General features: G+C 29.7%; 2 protein-coding genes across 4 annotated transcripts in view; both read left to right on the top strand.

The window, feature by feature from the left end:
- The first annotated feature begins 253 nt into the window (after positions 1-253).
- On the top strand, positions 254-9,462 carry LOC114128767 (facilitated trehalose transporter Tret1-like). 3 transcript variants are annotated; one of them, XM_050200367.1, is made up of 8 exons: positions 254-398; positions 1,192-1,372; positions 4,061-4,201; positions 5,316-5,578; positions 6,092-6,402; positions 7,338-7,451; positions 7,527-7,816; positions 8,947-9,462. In XM_050200367.1, the coding sequence occupies exons 3-8, from the start codon at positions 4,102-4,104 to the stop codon at positions 9,303-9,305; spliced, it is 1,437 nt and encodes a 478-aa protein (XP_050056324.1). In that variant the 5' UTR covers positions 254-398; positions 1,192-1,372; positions 4,061-4,101; the 3' UTR covers positions 9,306-9,462. The 3 variants fall into 3 exon arrangements, with proteins under 3 accessions (XP_050056324.1, XP_050056323.1, XP_050056325.1); XM_050200366.1 differs by lacking the exon at positions 254-398 and adding an exon at positions 1,114-1,132; XM_050200368.1 differs by lacking the exons at positions 254-398; positions 1,192-1,372 and adding an exon at positions 1,389-1,536.
- A 12,365-nt stretch (positions 9,463-21,827) lies between these two features.
- LOC114120328 (facilitated trehalose transporter Tret1) overlaps positions 21,828-26,861 on the top strand; it is a 44,335-nt gene continuing 39,301 nt past the window's right edge. Inside the window, exon 1 of the mRNA XM_027982209.2 lies at positions 21,828-22,523. Within this exon, the coding sequence (XP_027838010.1) occupies positions 22,480-22,523 (44 nt within the window). The 5' untranslated portion in view covers positions 21,828-22,479. The remainder of the gene's footprint in view (positions 22,524-26,861) is intronic.

Below are 26,861 nucleotides of genomic sequence, written 5' to 3' on the forward strand. Positions count from 1 at the left end.
CTGCTTTTGTATTCCATAATGAATCCAAAGAATTTATTTCCATTATCGTACCTACTTATTTTATGGAATAATCGATTTTGTCTGTGTATCTTCCCAATAATGTTGTATATTATGTTCAAAATAATATCACTTCTATATTATTATGTTATCATTAAAACTGTTATCTCAAAATATGCCAATAGCTACTAACTATTATAGAGAGCTATAATGGATGATTGAAATTATTGTTCTGTTGTATATTCGTACTAGTTCAAGCAATTTAGTTTAGTTTTCCTTTGTACCTAATATTATATTACACATACAGTTTTTCGCTTTATTCTGTTTTGTTTTAGTTTATCATGAATTTATCATGATGCACAAGAATGATATAATATTATCGTTTTAATAAATTTTAATTGGTAAGTGAAAACATTTAATTACTAATTAGAACTTCCTAAAATATTTTTATCGTATAATAATCGTTGTACATATAATTTGTAAACACAAATTGACTAAAACATAGAAATAATAGCAGTACCTAAATAGTATTTTTATTTCAAAAAACATAACCGTCTATCAGAAATTTATTTTAAATACAGATTCATCGAGACGTCGATTATGAGTTTTGTCGCGCAGTAACACTGCAGGATCGCCTACTTTACAATTTTTTAAGAAAAAGGAAAATCTCGTTTAAGAAATAAGCTTGTCTAAATACGCCAAGACCGTAAGATGGTAAACCGACAGTAGACATTATTTTCTTTATAACTAAAAACGTACAAACATTTTAGACATAAATATGATTATTTTATCACTTGTTAATTGGCAAATCGTCGTAAAGACGAATGCATAAATCAGGTATACTAATATTAGTCATGTGGTAGGTATCTATAGTATAGACGCCACGGAAAAGTTAATATCTGTTGAAAATCGTATTTTCCGGACATACTATTACGTAATTGTCGGCAATGTTTTCATCAATATTGAAGAATATTAATTCACTTTTCATGTCAGTGTCCGGACTAACAACTCTGCGCCTACTCCGGCCCTATATACCTTTCACTCGGGGCCGAATGCGTCTCATCAAATCGTGCGTCTAAACCGGTTTCCATGGCTGTAAATCGTAATCGTAACTGCCGGCCGGAGTACCACCTATGTTATTATATGCAATGCCGTCACGCAACTATTATCAAGAATAATAAAGAATGTTTGTAGGTTATGTGCAAGCAGTCCATCTGCAAAGACGGTTGCTGAATATCCTGAAAAAATCGTCTTTACCGTAGATACAAACGAATTCGTCGGACGGAGATGACGTCGAATTGCAGTTCATGAACTTACCGCCGCTGTGCATTTTGTCTCGTGAATTTTGCACCGTGAACACGATTCTTGTTGTATTGTGAGTAAAAAGACGTCCAGAATAGTATTTAAAGTTGTTCAAAATATTATATTATACATCGCAGTCACATGCTTCAACATTAATAATTTCTTGTTCTTCACGTTTGGAAGTATCTCGTATAGTATTATAACCTACCTAATTTCTGCATAGTATAAAGGATAAAGGTAGATATTGCGCTATTTTTTTAAGTGCACAAAATATGTCTTACGTTTGCATAGTACCTAATGTTTATTGAACTGTGCATTTGTAATATTACATAATATAATATTATAGACAGTGAAAAGTGATACCTTTTTCTTTTAATAGAGTAAGATTTATAAATTGTTGTGACTTAAATGAAAGTCGATACTTATACTATTATTTACAATAGGTACCTACCTATATGAAATATAATAAATTGGTTACATTTTGTTGTCTAACGAGTCTGTATACATTACTAAATTGTTCGTAACATGCTTAATTGAACCTAAATAATACGATATATTACCTGCCATTATTATCTATGGTATTCAGTGTTCTTTTTAGTAACTGGTATTTATTGTTTTTAGTTACACAATACACATATTACACATAACATAATGAATAAATACCCAATATTTTTAATTACAAATAAGACATAAATATGTATTTTTAATAATTAGATATATAATATATGGTACAATAAAACGTTTGACGTAAAATATATATAAGTTAAATAAGTACTATACTTGTTAAAACAAATTAAAATTAAGTGATACTTTGCTTTTATTTATTTAAAAATAAATAATTTTGGTAACATAAGTCATAACTGTAGATAATTAATTGTTCAATATGAAGAATTTAATTAATTTTTATTTCTCATTAACGACTAGTGGAAGGTTAATTTTAACCAAAATAACGATAATAAATGTTTATCATTATGATTAATGATATATAAATTCATCATTCTAGTTTTTTTCTCGTTAAGCTTATACCATAAGTGTACATACGAAAATATAATTATGCAACTAACTATACACGTAGTAAGTATTGCACAATATTGTACAAACAATTAGAAAACTATATTTTTAGGGTAACGCAAATTCTTTATTTTAGTTTTTTTCATTAGATTTATACTACATAATTATATGTCAATAATTGTGTAACTGTTCAACTATACTGCAAGTTCTAAGTATTAGACAGTTAGACAATTTATTTATAGCAAAAATTTATTTTGAGAGTACTGTTAACAAATTTGAAGTAGGTATTAAACTTTCAATCATTACGTGTGTAATTTTACTTTTATTATAAATATGGAAAAAAGTCCGAATACCTATATATTTTAAGATTATTACTTTTTTGGATCAATGTCCGCAACTATTTATCTGTAATATTCTTACTAACATAATTTTTAATATTGCTGATAACTAGTTAATTCCAAAAAATATAACAATTGATTGTTATTCATAATGAAATGGAAAGGGTAATTATTTTGAAATAGGGATAACATTTTTTTTTAATGTTTTTTGTGCTTTTTTGTACACTATTAACCATAATTTGCTAGAAATACTCATAAAGAGAAGCCAAAAATTATCCAAATGTTTAAATTATTTCAAAAATTAATAATAATAATTTTATACTTTTATTTGTAAATATTCAGTATACTAATATAGTTAATCAAAAATTATTTTAAATTAATATAGATCCTATAAACACTGATAATTTATAAAATTTAGGTATTTAGTAAATTAAGACTTTTTCAGAGTTAACAATATTGTAAGTAGGTAGTTCAGACTTTTTTTCTATTTACCATCAGCTTATAATATCAATATGTTTATTAATAATTATTTAACAAAGTATAAATTATTTATTTTATTAGTAAATCTGAAATGGGTTAAAAAATGTGTTGATAAACTAATATTATTATGTTATATTGCATTATATTACATTAAAACTAATTTAATTTAAAATCATTGTATTTCTAATTTCTATACATAGCATATATTCAATTACATATATTTTAAATTTTTAATGATAATGTTGTTTAATATTTTATTAAAATCATACTAATGTTAACAGTTTACTTTGCTTCAGACTTTATTCACTGTACTATCAAATCAATAATGTGATCAATAATGTTTAAATCAATAATAGCCATATACCTTATCAACACTAAATATTTGATAGTTAATATATTTGTATTATATTTTAATTAAACTACCTTATTTGTATTTTTTATGTATTAATTTTATTAATGTATTTATACTAATGATATACTATTATACTATGTATATAATAGATATATTACAAACTTTTAAGTTTACGTAGGTACAAGTTGTTTATAGGATTTTTACCTACAGATTATAATTTATATAGGTATGATTTATAAAGCTTGATAAATATTTTTGACTTACGACTAAAAAATATAATAATTTTACTAATACGCACTTTTTTTTGATAAGTAGTACCTATAACAATATAAATATTTTAATTTTTACCAGAGAAATTATAAAGGAAAAATTATCAAATAAATTTAATGCTCACACGAACGATTGTTTTTTAAAAATTTTAAATAATATTTAAAGTATAAGAATTATATTATATGCTTAAATTATTGTGAATAAATAATACGCCTGTTTAAAACAAAAATAAAACGTTTTAGTGATTCATCTATTCTATGTAAGTGCAATATATTAAGCTATCATAATTATTATTATTTCATTGTTCTAGTAAATTAAATTCAAAGAGAAAGATACCTACAGCAGTAAACCATGTTGTCCGAATCGTCGTACAGTGGCGAAATGGAAAAACGGCCATTGCTCTCATCAAAAAAAATCTCGGTCCGGCGTTCTCTATTGGCGAGTTTTCTCGGTAAGGTTATCATTATCATATTATTATAATTTATAACACTGTAACGATCGTAAAGTATAGCTTATGTGATGACCTTTAACTTGTAAATTTGTGACGTATTTTTCATCGTTATTAAGATTTAGGGCTTATTGTATGGTCGTAACGATTCTTTATTATTAGTGCTCTGTTTTAATATTCACTAATCTTTTGAGTTTTGTTTGATAGACCGTCTAAAACTCGTAAGATGCTTATTTTATTACACATTTTATCGGTTAATATTATTACATCATTCGTTATTATGATGAACGTATTTATTTAAATAATATGGAACGCTAAATAAATTTCGTTTTTAATTTTTAATTTCTTTGCAATTCAAAAGATACGAGTATGCTTATCAACCTCGTTATCAACTATAGTCCAATATGAAAGATGGTCGTCTACTCATACCTGATACCTCTTTCATTTTATTTTTAACTAGGAACTAAACTAATTTTTTCACAGCTAAAAATGTGTTTCTTTAGCATACATATAAATACTCATTTTTTTCAGATATCACGATTATAGACAGCGAAGGATATAGTCATATAGAAAGGTATCAGCCCTCCTATAGTTTTAGGATTCCTATCTTTGATTACAGCTAGCTATAGCTATTGTATGGTTTAATAATTGGATTAAAATATTTCCTACTAATTTATTATTACCATATGAAATATAATGACGACCAAACACTCGTAGCTAGCCCAGATTTTGAACAGTCGATCCTTACCAATCCGGACCTGACTATATCAGATATCATTAATTGTAATTTTATACTGATCATTGGAATTTATTTAAAAATTAAATTTTGAACAACTAGAAAAGTAATCATTTATATTTTGTATTTGTATAGTAGAGTACTAGAATATAATATTAAAAATGTTCAGTGCATCGACACAATAATGGATAATTTATTGTAATAATGTTTGAGGTTTTAGTATTGTAATAATATATACATTATACATACTGTTATATACCTACTAATGTATCATAATATTAAACTCTACAGTATTATGTGTACAATTTTATACATAATATACATTATACACTTATTCGTCTTCGATGCTTAAGTGAAGTTTTTTTTTGTTATTGTCAAAAGCTTCCGTGATGTCATTTGCTTCGGGAACCGTGGTCGGTGGCTGGACGGCTCCGGAACATCCCGAAACCGTCGGCGAAAAGATGTTCATGATGGAAACCATGGAGCAATCGTCGTGGGTCGTATCCATATACCTGATCGGCGCCCTCTTGGGCGCTCTCCCGGCCGGCGGGTTATCGCGAACCTTCGGACGCAAGAAGTTTCTTCTGTCGCTTGCGATTCCTATGACAGTCGGATGGCTGTTCATCATGTTCTTCGTGGATAACGTAAGTATATAATGAAATGATGCAGAATCTGTTATGGCAACAATAATAATAATAATAATTTGCCATTTTATTACATTTTACTACAACAATAATTTATAATAACAATAATAATTTTATTACATTTTTTAACAACAATAAAGAGACGCGTTGTTTCCTGTCAATTTAATTCACATTGTTATGATTTCTCACGTATTTTCATATACGACTCACGGCGTACCGTCTTAGGGAAACTTTGAGACGGCATCTCCCTAATAATTATAACACTGAAAAATAAAAATTTGTATTAATTTTTAGAAAAAATTACTCATTATGTAGTCGAATTCACAAATTTACTCAGTGAGGTTATACACAAAAGTCGAGTCTCCCCATACGTTTTATTCACGTTAACCGCTAACTGCAGTAAAACGAGTATGTGATTTCCTCTTTGATGCGTTCAAAGGTTCTACACAATATTATGCATAACTGTTTCATTAATTTAACATAATATTTTCTAATAATATGATTCGGTCGCAGGTGTATATGATTCTAGTGGGTCGTTTCTTGTGCGGATTGTCGCTTGGAGCAGTCACGGTGGCGGTGCCGCTTTACAGCTGCGACGTGGCGCCGGACGTGTGCCGCGGCCGCGGTGGCGTGTTCCTCGACTTCATGCTGTGCGTGGGAATCCTGTACTCGTACGTGGCTAGCTCCTTGCTGGGCCTTTACGCGTTCGCGTTCACTTGCGCCATCTTTCCGATTGTGTTCTGCGTCCTTTTCTGGCGCATGCCCGAATCGCCTTTGTACCTGTACAGCCGCGGCCGCTACGTGGACGCCAAATCGGCCCTCATGTATGAACACCCTTATTATAATTATAGCGGGTCACTTGTGAGGGGTGTGTGTGACTTGCGGTGAAAGTGTAGAGACAGTGTTTGGGTTTCGTGGGTATAGGAGGTACGTTTTGGCATGCTGCGGAAATTACCGCATTTGTTTTTCTTTTTTCGTAATGCCTATAAAGTAGTTTGACGACGCTTTGATCACAATATTATTAAAAATAATAATAAAAAAAAAGTATAAAAAGTATTAAGTATTACGTATTTTTTGTTATTTAAAGTATTTTTTTACAGTTAAAAACAGGCCTCAATAGTTATTATAGAACACGAATCTAACTTTAAATGCATCGTATTTTGAAAAATGATCCACTGTATTATTTGAAAGGAAAATTAGGGGTTAATATTTTTATTCGGTTTACGATATAATATGTTCATTTATACTATTCGATATTTATTGTTGCACCAAAAACACAAAACTATAACAAGGAATTCTTAAAAAAAATAAATAATAATAAACGGTAAATTATTAATTCAACAGCTTAAAAGATTTTTAAAAATTATATATTCATCAAAGGTCTTAAATAATCGATAAAACTTCGTTGAATTAAATGTCGAGAAAAATTTTAAGAAAATATATTTTATGCAAGAATAAGTACACTCGGGCTACGGTTTATCGAGTCTATCGCAGACAATTGTCTAGGGGTTTAATGTAGGCAATATATACTTGATTGTGTGGGTTTTGAGGTCTCATATCGTCGTCAAATACAGCCAGGTTATTAGTGTTATTAGTGTTATTACTGATATTTAACTAGCCTACGGTTTGGTATGAAATCTTATTAGAAATAACCGTCCGGTACCTACAAAAATGTTTTCAAACGATCGCAGTACAATGCTGTATTATGCGCGCGGATAACGATGAGAATTTTTATATGACATGTATTATCGTAATTCAGATGGCTGAACGGAGAAGACTTCGACATTACTGCGGCATTCGATGAGTTCGCAAAATTGCAGACCGAAGACGATGCACTTCCCATCGAAAAGAACTTGCAACCCGCTGGAAGAAAGTACGGTTGATTTAGTTAAAATACGTTCTCGGACAACCGTGACAAATTATGATAATATATATTATATTGTTTCAGGGGAGCTTTCGTGAAGGCGGTTGTCCTGTCATTGGGATTGGCTACCGCGCAAAGGTTGTCTGGTGCTGGAGCCATTATACAGTACACTGCAAAATTGTTCAGCATAGCTGGGTCGTCGGTGGCGCCGAACACAGCATCGATAATAACTGGAATTTTCCAGCTGCTCGGTTCGGGCATCACCATCTTCCTCGTCGACCGGGTGGGCCGCCGAAAACTTCTCCTCGTCTCGTCCTCAGTTGTGGTAGGATGCTTGGCCATGTTGACTCTGTACTTCTATTTCTTGAACAAAGGTTCGTACTACCTATTCATATGCATATTATAATACTCTTATAATGTCTGGTTCTTGCGCGATGATAATATCTACGAAGGTCGTCGTAGTTGTACCTATACTCCTATTAATATTTTTGTTTTTGAGAATTTCTGAAAAATAGAAATAAAGAATGTTACACAATCATTTTTAATGCGTTAGCGATGAAGAAATAAGAAAAATATTTAAATTTCTATAAGTTGTGATCACTATTGTACACGTTGAAATTATGTACTATAATTTGTGCCAAATGATGCGAGCGTTAAAAAATATTTTAAATATGACGTATAATATGAATACCTATGAAATAACTTGATTTTTATTAATTCCAGGAAATTTAACAGTTGTGGTTTTATTTTATAATAAGTTTAACGTTATAATTTTTTTACTTAAGAAATTAAAACGATAAATCACACTAGATAAAATTCTTCTTTATTTGCGATAAAAAATTGTTTAATTTCATAAAAAAAATTAAGCGAAATAATAATTTAGTATAATACTTAATATTTTGTTACTGAATTAATATACCAATATGATTTAATTTTTATTTGTATATACTGGTCCTTATTGTAACTGAAGATCGTGAGTAATTATTCTTAACACTCGCGTTGTAACTGTAAGTTCTGACGATCAATAACAATTTATTAACTCTCTCTCACTCCAAACCAAGACCACAAATAACATGCCATCTTAATATTAATCCTATTACAATAATAATACTTCATACGATCATATAATATACCTATACACATTTTTAATTTTACGACGCATAGTCTAGCCGATTTTAACAAACGTGTAATCTTATACCTAACATCTTTATTAATTATTACCATTTATCATCACACGGAAGTGGACTTAGGTGTACTTAAACGATGTAGATGGTAAATAGTATAATATTATGTATAGCATGTGGCTCGCGTCATAGACTTTTGCAGCTCGCGTCTTATCGTAACATTTTTACAAACAATTTTTTTTAATATGAATTTATGTATTGTATAACAATATAATTTTTTTTTTTACATTTTGGCTCTTCCATATTTATTAATATATTTGGTGGCTCACGAGTTTCTTCATCTTATATAATATAATATAATGTTTCGACGCTATTTGCAGGCATGTTGGAGAACTCCTTGAAAATACTACCGATAATCATAGTCTGTACGTACATCTCATTCTTCAGGCTCGGATTGGGACCGATACCATGGTTCATTACTACCGAGCTGATCGGAGCCGATCATTCAAATCGCGCGCAGTCCTGCATAGTCTCGTACTCGTGGATATTGTCGTTCGTAGTGATGAAGACGTTTGTCATGCTGGTCGACGAGTGGCCTGTGGCTTTGTGGCTGGGCTACACAATCATATCGGTTATTGGGTACCTATTCATATTGTTTTTCATACCCGAAACCAACAACAAGCATGCTGATGAAATCCGTTTGTCACTAGCAAAAACCTATCACATCCATTCGTCCTGATTATTTTGTATTAATAAAAATTTTAAAAATTTAAATTAAATTAAAGTTTTATATTTTTGTGAATTGTATAATGTAACGCGTGGTTGTACTTTTATATTTTAAAGGTGTGTGCTTCATTGTATGTTAACTATTATATTATAGTTGAATTAAGTTATTACATTATATATATTTTTTTTTGTGTACTGTGTGTTTACAGCGAAATAAAAGGTACTTACTGGTCATAAATATTAGAATACATTAGTATAGGGGTCAATGGTTACAATATTGAACTTTATAAGGTAATATTCCATCTAATAATATTCAGTTATACAAATTACAAATAAAATAATTACATTTGTCAATAGATCAAAGGCTACAAAAATTTTAATTTAGAACGTTTGAAATATTATATTTATTCTATTTGTTTTTAGAATCAAAATAGTATATTATTTATAGCGTTCGACTATAATTGACGCGTGTATGTAGTAAGTGTGTTACGTCATGACAAAAATCTAAATAACAAGATGTAGTCCATATCGTCACAGTCCGTTGATTCTTCTCAATAATATTTTTGAATACTTTTCGTTCATCATATACAAACGTTAATCGGTATTATCGTAATAATATTATATAATGCGATATTAAATCCCTCGTAATCCTTAAATCTTCGCAAACGTATCTCTTAAGGTCGTCACGTATCAGACAAAAACGTCAATATTAAACGTCTGACGTATGTCAATTTGAAGTTATTTTCGGTCAATGCTTAACACATTTTCATCAAAATGAAAAACATTATGTTTAACATTCTTAATTTTATTATCAGCTGACTTTGGATAATTAGTTTTATAATACGAACCAATTAATACTAAAATATTCATGACGTACTACATGTCAGTATTTTTATCATTTATTATATAAGGTACATTTTATTAAAAATAATGCAATTACTCAAACTTGTGTATTATTCAGTCATTACAATATTAATTCTTTATAATACTTTTAAGAGATGTGGAATAAACGTAGGATTTACAAAGACAATAATACAAAATAAAACAATTATTATCGGATTGTCAGTAGTTCATTAAAACAAACTTATATTATATTTCAAATTAATATTGAGAAACCATAATATTGTACCTTCTGTGGAACTGGGAGTTTTACTGGCTAAATTCTTGCACGTATAAAATATTAAGTCCACCACAAAAAAAAACTTGCACTATACTTATTATGAGTTCATGAAATATAGCATAGAAATATATACAAACTATTTAATTTAATTTTATAAGTATTATAGTTAAATTTATCATTTACATTAAAAATTTAAAAATAATTACTATGAAAAAAATGGAATCTGTACTTCAACCCTTTTAAATCAAATAGGTTTTTCAAATTCCGCTTATTAATTGAGTAAAACATCAAGAACAATATATACCTATACTTAAAAATAAGCAAACTGTATACTTCTAACTATTTATTTAATTTTTTTTTCGTATTTATACATATTACATAATTATACAGCTGTACAAACATATTAACAGTATAACACTTGTATTGTTTGTTTCAAGTGGATAATTATAAACAAAGCTAGACCGTTTACTGCAAGCACCAAATCGAAGACTGGTGGGTACTATAGTTTATTTAAACGGTCTTGGTTAAATAATAAAACTACACTCAAGTATAATACGTATAATGACCACGTTGTTATTTAGTTTAATGGTGTTGTTAATTTTAAAGAAGTATTCGAAAAATAAAAATAAAAGTCCCTTTAAACAACAAAATGGAATAGAATACAATTAAATATTTAATGCTATTCGTGTTGTGACAAATTATTATTATCACGCCAATCTACATAATTCTATCGTATTTTATACGTTTTACAAGTTTAAAAAATATGTCTTTATTTACAACGATTATGCGAATTTGATATTGTAACAATATGTTTAGAATTTCATGGCCAAATTTATGATAATAATAGTGGTAAAATATTGTGGTACCGACAGTATATTTTAGTTGGTCAATGTCTATAGTTTGACGAAGGACAGCCGATACTGTAATAATATTGTTGTGGTGTACCTATATGCATGACAGTGTATTTCAAAATAGAATATTTCATGTACATAGTACATTATACAATGTTAAATTTATGTTTATAAATTTATATCAATAAATTGATACTACAACACAATATGGAGACTTTAATTTAAATCATAATTTGTATTCAACGATCTCGCAACACTACATTAAATAGGATTGTGCATTTCAACGGGCTTATTGTATAAAGTCTATTTTATTTTATTATAATCTTATAAACACAAAAGCAAAATACTAATAGATATAGAACAAAACAATTTTTTCTTTTAGGATATGAAATTGAAGATGTTAACATATTTCCAATAGAACAACAAAATACAATTTTTTCCTACAATATTTTATTAATCATTCACTTACGCTAAATAATTTCCTACACAAACACGTTCTTAGAACAATGTTTTTATATGTATTGCAAATCTCTGAAACCGATGAGTATCTCTCTAATTGTCATAATAGATCACAAGTTGTGTAGCTACAAAACCAAACTTTCTACTTTTTCGCCCATAGTACATAATTTCATAAAATATAAATAATAAATTAAAACATTTTTATATTTCTAAATAATAAGTAATCAATTGAATAAATATTTATAAAACAAAAAGCTGACACTCGTACTTATTATAATAATAATATATCTGTTATAATTTTTTTTTTTTGGTTGTCGAACTACATTTAAAAATGTTTTGATTAAATCAACAAAAAAATTGTAAAAATATTGACTCAATATGTGATTTAATACATTTAGGTATACACATGTGCTTATATTTTATTTTAGGTATAGGTCTAAAAAGGCTTGTTTAAAAGAGCTGGTGCAACCTCCATCCATAAATGGCGACCCTGGTTATTATAATGTTATAAACTTTAAAGTACCTATCAGCAATAATCGTCGGGTATATTTTCTAATTGTTATTAATTTATTATTATTTATCATAGTTCTTCGTAAATATAATTTATTAACAGATAAACAAAATGTATGGTTATGATTGACTTATGTGGACGTTTGAAGCTTTAAAATTGAATTGTCCAAATTTAAAACCATAAAAGTATAATTTACAATAAAGCCGCTTTTAATATCTTAAATCATAATAATATAATATTGTAATGTAGTATAATACTAATAAATAATCAGTTATTAAACTAATATTTTATATGTTTCGTTTTAAGGGATTTGAATTTTGAGATGTTAAAATCAGTCTACAATCTATTTACCTATAATGATATTACTTGATTAAATGAATACACAGTTATAGAAGAAAAATTTATATTTTTAATACATACAATGTCTTAACAAATAATTTTGTAATGATTTGGCGGGATTCGAGCTACAACCGTAATTGGGTTAGATAAATAGAAAATTCATATTAATTTGATGACGCCATTGACACCCATGCGGATGATGCATTAGTGGTTCAGAAACATTTAAATAATAGATTTAAGTTTGCAGATTTGTTTGTTCGGTCAATAAAAATACAGTTTTAAAATACCACGAAGAAATAGTTCACAACATATTGTATAATAGTAGCTCACAGTAGGTGCCTATATTAAACTATATATATTAAAAAACATAAATTTAAAGTTTAAGTTTTAAACCATTTTTATTCGAATGTATTCATTACTTTATTTAAGTCACTTTGTATTTAAATTGCTACATCGCACGATTTATATGTTTGCAGTACTTAAAAGTTCAAGTATTATTTCTTGTTTGTTTTAAAAGTTATTTCTTAACCAAATCGGTGTAGCAATATAGAAACAGTTTCCTCGTGTAGGTCAAAATATGACCAAGAATGATCAGATATATACAGGGTGATTCTTTTATTAAACAACACTCATTATTTCCAAAGTATTCATGTTTTTGAAAATATTTTTTTACATAGTTTCAAATTGTTAAAAAAACAACATATTTATAAAAAAAATTATATTTTTAAACATTTTTTATCCTTATAATTTTTTACTCTTTTGAATTACAACATAGATTTTTAATTTCATATTCCAAAGCAGAATAATTTTTTGAGTATTTTGATACATAAAAATCGAATTTAGGGTGAGTAGTTTATGAGTTATACTTATTCAAAGTTTGGACAAGCGGAGTAGTGGATAAATATTTTGCGGGGTAACCCCGTACCACTCCACTCCGCGCACCTAAACTTTAAATACGTATAACTCATAAACTACTAGCCCTAAATTCAATTTTTATATATCGAATTACTCAAAAAATTATTCTGCTTTGGAATATGAAATTAAAAATCTATGTTGTCATTCAAAAAAGTAAAAAACTTAAAAAATTATAAGAATAAAAAATATTTAAAAATATAATTTTTTTATAAAAATATTGTTTTTTAACAATTTGAAACTATGTAAAAAAATATTTTCAAAAACATGAATACTTTTGGAAATAATAAGTGTTGTTTGATAAAAAAATCACCCTGTATACTTATTTGACAATTTATATCATAATATCATATTTTCATATACATATATTATATACCTATTGCCTTAATTATTAATTTTGTTTACATCAAGTAAACATTTTGTTCTATTACGTTTCTTAAAAAAAATGGTCCTAAAAAATGTTCAATTAATGCTAAAATAATATTACAGCACCAACTGTTTGAACGAAATACCATAGTACTGTTGTATAATAGTGGATAAAAAAGGTTCACTTGTTAGTTATTAATGAAATCGACCCGTTTTAATAATGCAATGCAGTCCAATATCCATTTATAATGTATTATGTATACCTAGGTAATTGGTATATTAAGTGCTACTGTGGTTATACAATTCTAATCAAATATTTTTGATAACTTACATGTAAAATATGTTAAAAATGAGTAATATAATATCGTGTTTTGACGATTTTATTTTTATTTTACAAAATATTAAATGAATGTATGATATATAGTAGAATGCACTGAAATTAGTCGAACGTAGGTATGACTTGTGAATGCAGTAGACGATAATAATAGTATGTTCCCGTGATACCGGTTCACCTTGAAAGTCCTAGTTCAAGTGCATCTTGTTCTGAACGTAACTATATCTGAATATGGCTGGATATAAAATAAAAATACAATAGAATGAATACAGTCTAAAAGAAAAATTTTAAATTGTATAGTCGAATGTTGTGTAGAATAACGTGGATTAAATAAAAATTTTAGTTGAACAATCTCGTAAACGAAAATCACTTAGTCCTGGTGTAAAAATGAAATGAGATTATTTAAATTGAAAATCTTAATGTGCAGATTTTTCAAGAATTTGCATTTTTAAATTCAGAATAAGCAGTATAAAAATACATACAATAAATTAGGTTTTATTTATTAAAACATAATCTTAATACGGTAGAAATAAAAAGTACAATTCAATATCGCCATTTATGCACTCTGCAGTCTTTAATTAATTTTTACCTTTCATACTTAAATACAGTTCTATTATTATGTGCACACCAAATCGTATGATATAGATATTCACATTATTATGATGGTTCAAAATTATTTTTATCATGCCGAAGTATACTTTTATACGATGCTAATCATCTGAACTGAAATACAGAATAGCAGTGGTAGATGGGGAAGGAAATTATGTGACCATTGCACTTAAAAAAAAAATATATATTTGAATTAAATTGGTGTATATCATCTAAATGACTTGATTTAGTATCTTGTCTCAATATAACTTGAGTATAGAATTTAAATAATGTTATGTTTACACGAAAGACGAAACTGATTATGACATTATAGAAAACAGTGGTTAACTGTGCTAATAGTATTCAGTAATTGGGTTGATCACTTTGATCAGTAATACACGAAATGTAATTTTGCATAGCTATTTATCGTTTATACCATAGGGATGGCCAAACAATAATATTTTCGTATACCATACGAATATATGATTAAACATGATGATATCAAAGCCAAAATATTTATAAAAGTATTTTACGTATATAATTTGATAATTTTATATATTTTAAATATATAGGTACCAAAAAAAATTTAATTCATTATAATAATTACATTTTTTTTTTTTTGGACATGTCTGTTCTATAGGTATAGATTTTGTAGAATCTTATCCTTTGTTTTACAGATTCTATAGTCTATAGAATATAATATAATAACAAAATACAATATAAATTTCTTATTAAGAATAATATAATACGATATTATATAATAATAATAATATTGAAGTATGATAGTAATATAAGTAATAACTGTGAATTTTTATGATAATAATAAAAAAAATAATACATTTTAATCGATTATATGATTTTGTTACTATACTGATAATCGATCAGTAAAAACTCAGAAAGGAAAAAATGACGTTTGAGAAAAAGAAATAATAATTCATGCGAACTCCCTTTTATGGATCCGTAGATTCGTCTTGTAGACTCGTTAACGCATATTATTTTTAATATTACACATTATTACTCGACTTAGACGCCTTCGAAATGGTTGTTGGTAAATGCGTGAATACGTAATGAGTATAACCATACGAAAATAGACAACAACGTTTACGAAGCCATGTCATATAGTCGTTGTCACTAATCGAGCAGGTAACGAGTACGTAAATATTTACAACATCAATTTTGCAATATAATAATACATTGTATTAACAGTAATGATAGCGTCAATTATTATATTACTATAAAAGAATATTTTCAGTCTCCCACTCCCCTTAAGTGGGTTTTCTAAACGTCTTGAAACAGTAACTTCATAAGTATGCTATATTGTAGCAGTGTATATATTGTTAAAAATGTAAATGAGCTCATTGCAATAAGTGTACCAGTGTAACCATCAATCAATCATCATTAATCGAAATTCGTTAACCTAAAAGCATTACCTATATGTATAATAGTAATAAGTAAAGCATATAGTTTTATATGCACTGAAAGTATTGAATATGCAGTGAAAATCTCTAAAATATACATCAAATGTGCAATAAAAAAAAAATTAATATTTAAAAACTAAGTTATATTAAGCATAAAAAGTATATAAATATTACAGAACTCATTAATTACGATAATATGAATATTTTTATTGAAAAATTAAGTAAAATGTACAACTCTAAAAGTGTTTTTATTCTTTATCGTAGCCGGTAAATTATTTCTTTTACAGCGATGAGTTTACATCGAAAACTTCAAATTTCAATATGTATTTACAGACATAATATATGCATCGATGTAGGTATATGTCATAAATATAATACGAACATAAAATTGACGAAGTTATGAATGTTTGGTCGGAATATAAATTTAAAAGAAAAATACAAAGGATTCTGAATTTGCATGAAATATCAAGTTATCTATAATACAATATGTCAATACGTCATCTGGAGTATCTGAGATTTCATTTTTTAAGCATTATTATACAGTGAATTGACGAGAAATATGGTTGAAAATCAATAGTAATCAATTAAAAGCCATATATTACAATCTCATTAAGATTCACTATCAAGTTAATAAAATTAAATACATTTTAATCGAATACCTAACATCTGTTTATCAGTGACGAAAACCTATTAGTATGGACAACTATTATAAGTTTAAACATATATAATATGTAAGTAGAATTATATAGAATGTATTGAGACTATCATAACATTTAGTTAATCTTTATAATATTTAAAAACATTATAGTAATTTCTGATTAGAATTATTTATTAAAAATTGATAATTATACATACCCATAATTACTCCACTGCCTGTGCTACTTCATTGCACCAATGCATTTACACTTTAAATACATATCAAAGTTCTATCTTAAAAAGTTATAATTTATAACTAATTAATTCATCATTCAAATTTTTTTCATTTATAAAAATCATTTCAAATAATAAAATATATTATAATTATTTATCAAAAATGTTATTTTTTTTTATATAGAGAACGGTAGTGTTTACAGTTAAGAATCACTCACTATAATTGTTAGGTAATATATACTCAGCCGGTTTAGCAAAGTGGAGGAGATACATCATGATTTGTCTAACATTCAAATATATCTAGGTACTTGACTTAAACAATGTTAATAAAATTTAAATTAATAACGTAAAATATTAAAATTTTAAAGTTTTTCGATATTTTAAACGACATTTTAAGCCGAAAAATATAGGTAAATATACTTAAACAAGTTTTCATCACGACCTATTGTGGCTGTAGTATGTATGTTATCGTTTCCTATATAATCGTTGTGCTTCGACCGCGATATTATAATATTGAGTATTATGAGCCTCACGGCGGCGACCTGTGGCAAATACTTTATAAATTATAAATATACAATATTATAGTAAATTGTCACACGTATTTTATAATACCATTATTACACCATTATACAATATAGTATATTATATTATAAGTATAATTTACCGATCGCTAATATATAATATATAACTAGCTGTCAATCGCTTGTTCCGACCCCGTGGACAGTTGTTTGAAATTATGGGGTTGTCTTTTTGCTCCACAAATCCTGTCTAGTCGTCCTATAGCTATTTCGATGATAAAATTCTATAAGGTCTATAAGGTGGACATATCTTATACCTACGCAAAATACTGATTATTAAGGTGTTTATAAATTCTTATAAAATATAATATACTTATAGATAATAAATTCTTTCTCACATCAATATTATTATTCTTACACCCGGGAAATATATTATATAATAATTTTAAAACGTCCTTAAATGAATTATAATAATAACGAACAATGATTATTAAACAAAAACATTGGGTATTATATCTTGTAGGTTTTCGCATCATATAGCCAATCAGCGTATTACTGACTTAATATATACTACTTTTCTATTGGTTATTATTATTATTATATTATTGGATGAGTTTTAACCTATCTTAACTACTCGAGTCTGACGAGTCTCAAGTTTAAGTACATCAGTTGTAGTTAAAACGTAGTGATCTATACTTCAAACCCCGCAGGACCTTTCAAAGCACCGAGCCGTTGTCACATCTCATATACGTCGACAATAATGATTGATTCATCGTCGATTCTATATACACATTCAGAGGTAAGTCGTGGCAATTGCTTTAAACAATTATTTTAATATATGTATTATAATATATTATACATATACGTTGACATTCAAATTTTATAGGAGATACAAAACTTATTTTGTGTTACTTATTATGTTCCCTTTTTGAAATAAATGAAATAAAGATACACATACTGTTACTATAAGAATATGTTTATAGGTTTCATTTTCACACTATGTCAGTAAATACTAAATAGTGTGTTTAGATACAAATATAAATAATAAAAAAAAAAAAAAAATTAAGTCATATTTCAGTCCGTTCACTATTCGTTCGTGTGGAATTTTATTTTTATACTTAGTAAATACCTATATACATATATTAGGTATATAATATATTAATATTATACAAGTATAGTTAAGTTTATAGCTTATAAAGCTAAAGCTTCCTAAAGCTTTATGATTATTATTCATATTTATTCTGGTAATTTGGAACGAATACAATCATGATCTTCTAAACACCCTCGGACATATTATAGGTATACTCATATAAATAGTAATATGTGATGTTTGAATTATTATATAATATTATAATGCGATTCAATTGGTGATGATCGATAATGATTTTTTCCGTTATATTCCGCTGGGGCGCTATCTAATTTAAAAATTATTAAAGCTAAGTATTACGAACTTACACAGATGACTGACCACTATAAAACAATATTGTACACGTGCACGGTAAAGAAACATTGAAAACTTAAAATTATATTTATAAAATTATCAATACCTAAACTATTTTACGACGTCATACTTTTCTGATGTAAACTACAGCTGTATATTTTATATAAAAATATGATTTTTATTTTACAATACGTTGTACCCCGTTGAAGTTTTGAAATATACTTCATACCTAATTCATAATATATAATCCGCTGTATTCCGGCGGTTATCGTTAATGACCATCATCCATATTAAGCCGTCACTATTGTTCGGAACTATATTGTGTAACCCATAGTCCATAGACTGTAACCCATAATACGTCGTGTATACATAATATTATATACTAATTAATAATCGTAATACATGCGATATATTTACAAAATAAGAGTATTACATTACATTTTTTAACGTCTTCTCAACGTCAAAATTTCTCGTCTGTCATTTTTTATCGTATATATACGTTATGAATACACGGCAACAATATAAAGGTGTGTCTTCGCGGATGTCTCTGTAGTTCGCGATGCGTATGGTAGGTGTCTACACGGCGATATTATTTTAATTATACCTTAGGTCGAGTTGTCGCGCGATCGAATTTCAATCCCGTTTTATAAATAGTCAAAGTGTAAGCGTACAACAACAACTGTTAACAGTAAACGTGATTTATTGCCACGCGTATAGTACGATAATACGTTTGAGTTGTAAAATATGTGATTGCCGACGGACACAAAAAACATCGTCAGCTGATATGGCAGGTACATGTCATTTGGCAGTGAACGGTTTTATTGCAGTCGGCGTAAATTTATATTCTTCTGCATATTATTATCAGTTATTATCAAGTCATAATATAGTCTGTTGCACGGCTTATACCTCTATATGCTCGCCCGTAATGTATGCTTTATCCTTGTGTTTCGTCATTATTTTCAACTACCTATAACCTTGCTACTCATTATTTATAACGTTAAAGTTCTAAAAATAAAGAAAAAACCGGTTACTGTCGTTATAAGCGGCGTGTGCAATCTCAATAGTATACACGACGTCTGAATAATATGTGAAAATTTCACATTGAATTTCGCACATTTCGTGTCAAACTCAAAAAAGCGTTATTTTCCCGAATCCACGCATTCCGCCAGTCGTCTATGACTCGTTGTCAATATTTTCGGAATGCTCATCAGTACCTACCATCATCAACTATACTTGAAAAACACATTTGAAAGCTGTTTTGCACTAGGAAGCTACAATATCGTATGGTGTAGGTAGGTATAGATATTACGTATACGTAAACTTATAATTTATATCGATTTATCTGTTAGCTACAAGCTCGGCCATTCGCTGTGATTACTATTTAGTGGGTATCAGAATGCCCGTAAACGAGGTTTTTTGGTGAAATTAAACCCACGTCCTTCTGACTCGAAACGATCGGATTTTTTATGACATTTTTATATTGAGGTCTTTATTATAATTGAATGTTGGTGAAAATAACGTTTACGCGTACAATAACAACTCTCACATTATTTTACGTTTTGAAGGTCAATAAAAAACAAAAACATTAAAAAAACATCGATATTATTATAAGTTCAACATGCTGAATAGAGCACTTACATAAATGGTGGTGGCGGGGAAGAGAATAAAGGGCCTGCTGTCCATTACCCTTTCTCAGAATTTTACTTATGATAAGTACGTGTATGATGTAATATAATAATATGATAAACGAATATTATATGCGCATCGTCATATAGTACTAATATAATATAGTTGTCGGATTTCTATTACGAAAAACACTCGTTATTATATTTTATTCTTCGGACGTATCAGTGCTGTCATCGTCATGGGGTACCTACTCGGCATAATATGATATACATATAATAATATCAATATGTTAATATTGTAGTCTCACTACGTGATATTTTTTCGGAAAAAATAAAAACGAATTAATGATAAAAAAATTACTTGACGGCGCGGTACGGTTCAACGAGAATAATCGCAAAACATTTCTTTTTTTTTTATCGAGAAGAAAAAAAGACTCGTGCATTATTAACGCAGCCACACGGCGCGTTATTATTATACGCATTACGATGACTAATATAATTCAGGGGTGGCCAACGTGGGGTTCGCGTTAACGCAGTTGAAATAATCTTTTACACAATTTATTTGACGAACGAAATAAAAATGGAGTATAATTATATAAACTATAATGATAGGTTATAGGTATAATACTTACTAATTGTGCGGGGAAAAATTGTATTATTTATATACCATACGAAATTACGAAATACCGACTGTTCTGAGAACAATAAAGGGGTAGTGTGAGCCCTGGCCGTGGCCTATACTAGCGTTTTTTTTTTTTTTTAGTACATTATAAAAACCAAAAAACCCTTTTTTTAAATTTTTGATCGGTTAGGTTTTTTCCGCAATCCGACTCCCCTCCTCGCAACATCATAGTCGTGTGATGTAAACCGCCAGATCGCCTTAAAACGAAAACTGCAAGTCCAAATAAGATATCGTCAAGTCCGTCGAGATGAAGATCTGTTCATCGACACTTTTCGTTATCGTTTCTTGGGCTCTCTCTCGTCATTGCCGAATCAGTCAACCCCGATTAAACCACACAACAAAAAGAGATCCTCCTCCTTCTCCTCCTCTACGCCAGACCGTATTCTGTGGGGCTCTTCGGGGCCGGCGAAACGCGCAGTGGCCTCGGCCGGTGGTCGGTCGGTCGGCGGCGCCGGCGGTCGTCTACGTCGCGGTCGCCGCGGAGGAGAGCGACCGCAGCTGCGTGCGTCGAACGAAACGCGTCGCGGGTGTCGGCGGTGGCGGCACATCAGTCGCCCAGTCGCGTTTCGATCGGCAACCTCGTCGCACTGTTCCGCCGCCGCCGCCGCCGCAGCCGCACAATAATAGTATTATCACACGTCCGCAACGACAACAACAACAAAAACAAAACTACTTACTGTGATATCGCCGTATTAAAAACGCGCGCACGTGACAAAAACCGCATTAGTGCGTTTTCCCATTATTCCGAAATCGGCCGTCGTGTCTCGTATACGAAAATCGTTACAAAAAATAATATTATTATATTATCGGTCATGGCTCGGCCGTGCAGTGATGTCGCAGTGCGCCGTGCGACGGTCGTACCGACTTCGCGGCCCTCCGACCGGTCGCAATAACGACGACAACGGTACCGCCGACGAGTGCACGACGATAATCGTTGCGTTCTATCCATTTCAATTTTTGCGACCGACTCGACGACAGTGGAAGAGCATCGCCGTCGGACGACGGACAGTCGACGCGACGTGTTTTATGCGCCCCGCGACCAGACAACCACTCGCCACCGCCGCCACAACGCAGACGCTGCGACACCGTCGCCGCCGACGCCGTCGTCGCATATTCTTCTTCGACCCGAAAACGTTGGCCGCCCACGCACGCCATGTACGTGTCGCTGTGCAGGGGAATCCCGGAGAGTTCGTTCAGGTACGATCGCCGACGACCGCAGCGCGACGAAACGTATTTTTTTTTGCGCGTCTCGGGCTCCTTTAAATCAGTCGTCGAGGGGACGCCGAACTCGGTAAACGGCCGACAAATTTGCGTTCGGCAGAACCGATTTCATATGGTCTCGACGGTTTTTCAAAATCAGAGCGTATTTCACCCTCCCGTTATCGCTCGGAGGTGAAAACGAGACGTTAATGTTATATAATATTACCTAGGCAGCCTCCCTTCGGTATGCGATACGTATTCAAAATATTTAAATGGTATTTGTATAAGATCTTACGAGACGCCTTAGATAATTTTCTTACCTCTGAGTCGGATTGTCGATAATATCGCGGGCCGTAGTCGATTTAATCTGCAGATATTAGTACCACGACGCGAAATCGGTTCCGCCGAACATAATATACTATTACAGCGATGTACCCATTGTACCTACGTTTGCAAAACGTAGACAACCGCATTCGGGTTCGGCGTCTTCTGATGGGCTGTATTCCGTGCAAGCTAGGAACCACTGTTCTTTAGGATATTATGCAGTTTTTTTTTAATTAAAAGGTTATTAGGTATTCAATAATAATGTCCGGAACATTGCCGTAGACTATAATCGTCCAGGGCCGATTCCAATGAAATGCCCAAACGCGAGTTCTATAATTTGTTTTTGATATACCTAAATACAAAAGATATATTGTTCTGAGCATAGTTCAATTTGTTTGTACGGAAACGAGTCTTTACTAAGAACTAAGTCTTTATTAAGAAGTGAGGTTTTTAGGCATTTGAGTGGGGGGAATCGAATGAAACATGTATGTGAAAATGATATAAACATCGTAATATTATTAATAATAATAATAATTTATCATGTTTTGTATAGTTGTATTGTAAACGAAACTATAACATAATTTGTGTTTTATTTTAATTGTTTTTTTGAGTCGTTTGCACAAAAATTAACTCGCATAAAATTTACCGACAATTGTAAATTGATTTACATGCCCTGCAAATCAAATCTGGCCCTGCAACGTTAAAAAATTATAAAACTACCGCCGTGCACGATGTATTGGATTTATTTTCACCGCTCGACGCAATGTCCCGACCGGGAGGTATACCGCCGTTTACGTTCGCACATAACTCAAAAACTTGAAATTTATAGACCGTATTTTATCAACTCATAATGTATATATATATCGTACTCCTCTGGAGTTTGCACGTGCGTTACGACGACGACGATCATCGTTTTGACGCGATATATACTCTATGTGGTCCGAGCTTGGATGTTTGATATTTAAGACCGACGATTGTGATACATTATATAACAATAAATTGTAATGACGGTGTACGATGACGAGTAGTTGTACCGCACACACATGCACAGAGTGTGCGTGTGTGTGAGAGAAATGACATATGAATGAGCGAGAAGAGAAGAAAACAAATTCCAATTGGACGGCGAACCCCTAAAACTGTGCAGTTGGTTTACTATAAATTATATAATATATATATACGTATATATATTGCATTAAGGACGATGACACTGGGGTTTCGTCGAAATTAATAATATAATGATAGTAATAATAATTTATTAGATATTGTGACGTGCGTGCGATGTGTGTTGGTTTATTGTATAAAATTATAATGCTGTTAGGTTTTTGGCGCCAAAATTATAATAACATTACGGTTTTCACTCTTGTTTTCGAAACGAAAGAAGATTTCACCGCCGAGAGAGCAGAGTGAGTCGCGTGTTTTCGTGTTCGCATTTGCGCGTGAAAAAACCACGCGGCGCAGATGCCAGGAAAAAACGACAACAACAATCTCGACGGGTCGGAAGGAGACAGAAAACGATTTTATTATGTGTATAGAGGTATACTCGTGACGTCACTCCCACGTGGACGACCAAACTGTTGACTGTATTGTTGTATTATGGTAGTCGTGTACATAACGTGCGCGTTGCAGTTGCACTACGAGTTCACGAAACGGTGACATACAGAGTGATTCAACAAGCACGCTCACCCCTCCCCTTAAACCTCATATAAAATGCACTTATTCAAGTCCTGATTCGTAAAGACAATCAATATGATTTGCAAATTCTTACCTAGATTTTTTTCATACCATTTATCACTATAAATATGAATTAAATAAACAAAATTTTTCCCTTTTTTTTTTTGTGAATTATTATTATTTTTTTGGAAATTTTGATGCATCTAAATCAACATTGTAACGTGTAGTTTCAGTCAATAAATTTAGTATAGGCGTACGTTTACTACGGATAATAATTCTTTATAATGGTTTTACGTTAACTACAAAACAATTGTACTATATTTTCAATTTAGTTGTTATCATACTTGGGCAATGTTAAACAAATAACATAACATCAATACTATAATTTTCAAATCATTACAACCCAAATTTTTTCGAATTTAACACAAAATTAAATAAGGGACCTAAAAACTGATCGTTTGAATTTTGATTTAAATACATCAAAATTTTCAAACAAATCACCTGCTTCAACTTACAATAAATTATAAATAAATTATTATCTTTTTATATTTATTTAGCACTTGAAGATCGTTTTGATTTTAAAAAAGTAGTTTGTATCATCATGGAATTTTTCTTAAACGCTATTTAAAAGATCTAACTAATTTAAATTTTTATAAAATATGGTTTTTGAGTATACTTAATTCCTAAAGTCAGATTAATGTATTAATAAAGAATTAATGTAGTTGAGCATGCTTTGTAAATACTCTAAATATACAATATACGTATACGTATTTGTTGTACAAAATTGTAGAGGTTATACAGTATGTCAATATGAAATATAATTAATGTAAATGTATATTAACGTTCCTATTATTTCAAGTCTAAAAATGCCATCTTTTAAAACAAATATTTTAAAATTCCTAAATTAAACCCAACTGCTTGATAAACTATAATTTAACTCAGTTGAGCCAGATACCATTTTATAAAATTTATATTATGAATCCAAAAAAACTAATTTTTGGAATTTGATTGTTTTATGTGAACGAGGGCGATATCTGATGACGGATAATATTTTTCGTACAATCTTTTTTACTCGGTAGTCCACGGACACGTCATCAATTCTTCGTATATTGTTTTTGATATTATCGCTACAGTATATGTTGGACGATTCCCTTCAGTTAACATATAATCATCGTTATATTTTTATTCAAAAGTATTTAATTTTTTTAAATAAACATATAATTTTCAATTCCATATTTCTAAGCAGAATATTTTTTCTGGGAATTTTGTTAAAACCACATTTAATTTCGAACGTCTAGTGAATAAGTAATAATTTATAAGTTTATAACATATCAAAATACTTAAATACTCGTTCGAAATTTGATTCTTAATTAGATGAATGTAATATTTAATTTTCCGAAAATATATTCTGCTTAAAAGTATAAAATTAAAAATTATTGTTGTCGTTCAATAATTTAAAAACTTTAAAAAATGTTATCTCATACATAAATTCTTTGAAAAAATTAAATTTTTTTTTATCTTAAAAGTGGTCTTTTAGTGACTTACTATTATAAAAACGTTTACTTTTCGTACGGAATTTCGAATGTTAACTGTTAAAAGAATCACCCTGTATTTTAATTATTACATCAGGTTAAACTTATAACTATTTTACATGACTAGGCATTTATTTGTAAAATATTATTATAATTTAATATTTTATTACACATAACGTCAATGTACGTATATTATTTTACGAACTGCACCTGCAGACGATCAGCAATCATGGGGCAACAACCTGTGTCGCTTTCAATAATAGTCAATACTCAATTACTGTTTATAATTTATCATATAATTGGACTTTTTTCTTCGGTCTTTGCGTTATGAAAATAATATAATACGTTATAATTTTTAATATAATATTATATATTTCATAGGAATCCCTGTTATATATTTATATTTGAGTTTTAAAAAATAAAGAAAGCATCTACTCTCAGTCGAGTATTTAATCTTGAGGTACGTTTTTTTTTTTTATAAATTGTTGATATTATAGTACGATTACGTTTTAAATTCGATCACAAATATTATTTATCCCAAATCGTTACTTATTGCGAAATGTTTGTTTATACTTTAATGGTACATAAATCATTAATGGTTTGGCATAATCTAATGAATAATTAAAAAAGGGACAAATGTTTTATACACATTCATATATATAGTTATAATACATAATGGAGCGCATGAAAATCGGGAGTAAGTAGCACAATTTACGTAATTAATTATAGATAAATTTAATTATTTTTAACCGTCGAGCGTCGTTCTGAAATTAGTCACAAATAAAAATGCAGTAAAATTAAATCTAGT

Source organism: Aphis gossypii, chromosome 2 (assembly GCF_020184175.1).
Source record: "Aphis gossypii isolate Hap1 chromosome 2, ASM2018417v2, whole genome shotgun sequence".
NCBI lineage: Eukaryota > Metazoa > Arthropoda > Insecta > Hemiptera > Aphididae > Aphis > Aphis gossypii.